Source organism: Oncorhynchus mykiss, chromosome 31 (assembly GCF_013265735.2).
Source record: "Oncorhynchus mykiss isolate Arlee chromosome 31, USDA_OmykA_1.1, whole genome shotgun sequence".
Taxonomy (NCBI): Eukaryota; Metazoa; Chordata; class Actinopteri; order Salmoniformes; family Salmonidae; genus Oncorhynchus; species Oncorhynchus mykiss.
Genome location: NC_050571.1, coordinates 260,651 through 265,549, shown reverse-complemented (window position 1 = coordinate 265,549; position 4,899 = coordinate 260,651). Strand labels below are relative to the sequence as shown.

The 4,899-nt window shown below is 49.5% G+C and overlaps 1 protein-coding gene across 1 annotated transcript; it reads left to right on the top strand.

Annotated features, from left to right (window-relative positions):
* Positions 1 to 248: 248 nt before the first annotated feature.
* Positions 249 to 3,109, top strand: LOC118945985 (neuropeptide Y receptor type 2-like). The gene is made up of 2 exons (XM_036969637.1): positions 249 to 658; positions 1,993 to 3,109. The coding sequence occupies exons 1-2, from the start codon at positions 249 to 251 to the stop codon at positions 3,107 to 3,109; spliced, it is 1,527 nt and encodes a 508-aa protein (XP_036825532.1).
* Positions 3,110 to 4,899: the final 1,790 nt, after the last annotated feature.

The window sequence follows — 4,899 nt, the reverse complement described above, 5'->3', positions numbered from 1 at the left end:
GATGGAGGCTGAGGCTGAAAGGGATGAGGTGCAGGGAGGGATGAGCTGCTGGGAGGATTGGAGGCTGAGGCTGGGAGGGATGAGGTGCTGGGAGGGTTGGAGGCTGAGGCTGGCAGGGATGAGGTGCTGGGAGGGTTGGAGGCTGGGGGGGATGAGGTGCTGGGAGGGTTGGAGGCTGAGACTGGGATGAGTTGCTGGGAGGGTTGGAGGCTGGCAGGGATGAGGTGCTGGGAGGATTGGAGGCTGGCATGGATGAGGTGCTGGGAGGGTTGGGGGCTGAGGCTGGCAGGGATGAGGTGCTGGGAGGATTGGAGGCTGAGGCTGGCAGGGATGAGGTGCTGGGAGGGTTGGAGGCTGGCAGGGATGAGGTGCTGGGAGGATTGGAGGCTGGCAGGGATGAGGTGCTGGGAGGATTGGAGGCTGGCAGGGATGAGGTGCTGGGAGGATTGGAGGCTGAGGCTGGGAGGGATGAGGTGCTGGGAGGGTTGGAGGCTGAGGCTGGGAGGGATGAGGTGCTGGGAGGGTTGGAGGCTGAGGCTGGGATGAGTTGCTGGGAGGGTTGGAGGCTGGCAGGGATGAGGTGCTGGGAGGATTGGAGGCTGAGGCTGGCAGGGATGAGGTGCTGGGAGGATTGGAGGCTGAGGCTGGCAGGGATGAGGTGCTGGGAAGGTTGGAGGCTGAGGTGCTGGGTAAGTTAGGGTCAAATATAAGTTAGCTCACCACTGCAGATCTTAGCTCTTATCAGATAATAGATCATATCAGATAATAGATCAGATCATATCAGATAATAGATCATATCAGATAATAGATCATATCAGATCATATCGGATAATAGATCATATCAGATCATAGATCATATCAGATCATATCATATAATAGATCATATCAGATAATAGATCATATCAGATAATAGATCATATCAGATCATATCGGATAATAGATCATATCAGATCATAGATCATATCAGATCATATCATATAATAGATCATATCAGATAATAGATCATATCAGATAATAGATCATATCAGATCACAGATCATATCAGATCATATCAGATAATAGATCATATCAGATAATAGATCATATCAGATCATAGATCATATCAGATAATAGATCATATCAGATCATAGATCATATCAGATAATAGATCATAGATCATATCAGATAATAGATCATAGATCATATCAGATAATAGATCATATCAGATAATAGATCATATCATATAATAGATCATATCAGATCATAGATCATATCAGATAATAGATCATAGATCATATCAGATAATAGATCATATCAGATAATAGATCATATCAGATCATATCAGATAATAGATCATATCAGATAATAGATAATATCAAATCATATCAGATAATAGATCATATCAGATAATAGATCATATCAGATAATAGATCATATCAGATAATAGATCATATCAGATCATATCAGATAATAGATCATATCAGATAATAGATCATATCAGATCATAGATCATATCAGATAATAGATCATATCAGATAATAGATCATATCAGATCATAGATCATATCAGATAATAGATCATATCAGATAATAGATCATATTAGATCATATATCATATCAGATAATAGATCATATCAGATCATAGATCATATCAGATCATAGATCATATCAGAATATAGATCATATCAGATCACATTTAAAGTAGTGCACTGTTTATTGAATAGGGTGCCATCTGGGACTCATTTTTATCTGATTGTTTTTGAGCCAGTAATGATTCAGTATTTTCCTCAAGTTCACCGTCCAAGAATCTATAGGATCCAGACCAGCATGCATGTGGTGTCCACTGAATGGAAATTACTAGAAGCTAATTAGCGACCATCTACCTAGTTCTTCTTGTGCAATGAACACCCCCCCTCTCTCCTTCCCTCCTTCCTTCCTTCCCTCCCTCCCTCCCCCCCTCCCTCTCTCCCTCCCTCCCTCTCTCCCTCCCTCTCTCCCTCCCTACCACCAACAGCACGGCCGACCGAGCACCTGACCTGCCAGTCCACATGGACACCACCTCCACCCACATGCAACAAGGCATCCTGGCTAACGACAGTCTCAGCCTCCACCTCGACCGGCCGGGGTTCCACTCTGACATCACCAAGCATGTAGGAGTCCAGGGTGCTTTGATCACAGCGTACAGTCTGATCATCCTACTGGGTCTAGTAGGCAACGCCCTTGTCATCTACATGATCATCCGCTTCCGGAACATGAGGACGGTCACTAACTTCTTCATAGCTAACCTGGCGCTGGCCGACCTGTTGGTGGATACGTTGTGTTTACCGTTCACACTGGTTTATACCTTGCTCGACGAGTGGAAGTTCGGCGCGGTGCTGTGTCACATGGTCCCGTTCGCCCAGGCGCTGAGCGTGCACGTATCGATCCTGACGCTGACCGTCATCGCTCTGGAGCGCTACAGGTGTATCGTGTTCCACCTGGGCCAGCGCCTCACCTGGCGAAGCAGCCTGCTCATCGTGGCTCTCACCTGGACGCTGTCCGCCGTGCTGGCCGGCCCGCTCGCCATCTTCAGAGAGTACCGTCAGGAGGAGATCCCGTCCATCAACCTGAGGATCTCAGTCTGCTACGAGAAGTGGCCTTACGGCAGCAGCAGAGACGGAGTCATTTACAGCCTGTCTATGTTTCTGCTGCAGTATGTGCTGCCACTGTCCATCATCAGTTATGCCTACATCTGCATCTGGGTGAAGCTGAAGAACCACGTGAGTCCAGCGAGCCGCATCGACGCCATCCAGCGCAGGAAGAAGACCACCAAGATGCTGGTTATGGTGGTTGTAGTCTTCGCCACATGCTGGCTACCCTTCCACGTGTTTCAACTAGCCAGTGACCTAGACCTGGTCCTCAGCTTAAGACAATACAAGCTCATCTATACTCTCTTCCACATGGTAGCCATGTGCTCCACCTTCGCTAACCCGCTCCTGTACGGCTGGATGAATAAGAACTACAGGAATGGGTTCGTCATGGTGTTCAGGTGTGAGGCTAAACCAGACAGTATTCACCCTGAGGGATCCTTCAGGACCCGGTCACTAAGGAGGATGTCTCTGAATGGAGGACACCCTCCTACGGCCGTCTGATTGGTTGATTGGTCTGCGGTCTGATTGGTTGATTGATCTGCCGTCTGATTGAGGCTGCTGTGTGGAATGAAATTAGTACCATCACAAAGGGAATCTGAGGCTGCTGAATTTGTTTTTAAATAAACCTTGTCGGAGCCAGAAAGGCCCGTAGGGTAGGAGTCCATCTCCTGTTTCTGTAGAGTGAGCCAGAAAGGCCCATAGGGCAGGAGTCCATCTCCTGTTTCTGTAGAGTGAACCAGAACGGCCCGTAGGGCAGGAGTCCATCTCCTGTTTCTGTAGAGTGAACCAGAACGGCCCATAGGGTAGGAGTCCATCTCCTGTTTCTGTAGAGTGAACCAGAACGGCCCATAGGGTAGGAGTCCATCTCCTGTTTCTGTAGAGTTGACCAGAACGGCCTGTAGGGCAGGAGTCCATCTCCTGTTTCAGTAGAGTGAACCAGAATGGCCCATAGGGCAGGAGTCCATCTCCTGTTTCTGTAGAGTGAACCAGAACGGCCCGTAGGGCAGGAGTCCATCTCCTGTTTCTGTAGAGTGAACCAGAACGGCCCATAGGGTAGGAGTCCATCTCCTGTTTCTGTAGAGTGAACCAGAAAGGCCCGTAGGGTAGGAGTCCATCTCCTGTTTCTGTAGAGTGAACCAGAACTTCCCGTAGGGCAGGAGTCCATCTCCTGTTTCTGTAGAGTGGACCACAACGGCCTGTAGGGCAGGAGTCCATCTCCTGTTTCTGTACAGTGAACCAGAACGGCCCATAGGGTAGGAGTCCATCTCCTGTTTCTGTAGAGTGGACCAGAACGGCCCTTAGGGCAGGAGTCCATCTCCTGTTTCTGTAGAGTGAACCAGAACGGCCCGTAGGGTAGGAGTCCATCTCCTGTTTCTGTAGAGTGAACCAGAACGGCCCGTAGGGCAGGAGTCCATCTCCTGTTTCTGTAGAGTGAACCAGAACGGCCCATAGGGCAGGAGTCCATCTCCTGTTTCTGTAGAGTGGACCAGAACGGCCTGTAGGGCAGGAGTCCATCTCCTGTTTCTGTAGAGTGAACCAGAACGGCCCATAGGGTAGGAGTCCATCTCCTGTTTCTGTAGAGTGAACCAGAAAGGCCCATAGGGCAGGAGTCCATCTCCTGTTTCTGTAGAGTGAACCAGAATGGCCCATAGGGTAGGAGTCCATCTCCTGTTTCTGTAGAGTGAACCAGAAAGGCCCATAGGGCAGGAGTCCATCTCCTGTTTCTGTAGAGTGAACCAGAACTTCCCGTAGGGCAGGAGTCCATCTCTTGTTTCTGTAGAGTGAACCAGAACGGCCCGTAGGGCAGGAGTCCATCTCCTGTTTCTGTAGAGTGAACCAGAACGGCCCGTAGGGCAGGAGTCCATCTCCTGTTTCTGTAGAGTGAACCAGAACAGCCCATAGGGTAGGAGTCCATCTCCTGTTTCTGTAGAGTGAACCAGAAAGGCCCATAGGGCAGGAGTCCATCTCCTGTTTCTGTAGAGTGAACCAGAACTTCCCGTAGGGCAGGAGTCCATCTCCTGTTTCTGTAGAGTGAACCAGAAAGGCCCATAGGGTAGGAGTCCATCTCCTGTTTCTGTAGAGTGAACCAGAACGGCCCGTAGGGCAGGAGTCCATCTCCTGTTTCTGTAGAGTGAACCAGAACGGCCCATAGGGTAGGAGTCCATCTCCTGTTTCTGTACAGTGAACCAGAACGGCCCGTAGGGCAGGAGTCCATCTCCTGTTTCTGTAGAGTGGACCAGAACGGCCCGTAGGGCAGGAGTCCATCTCCTGTTTCTGTAGAGTGAACCAGA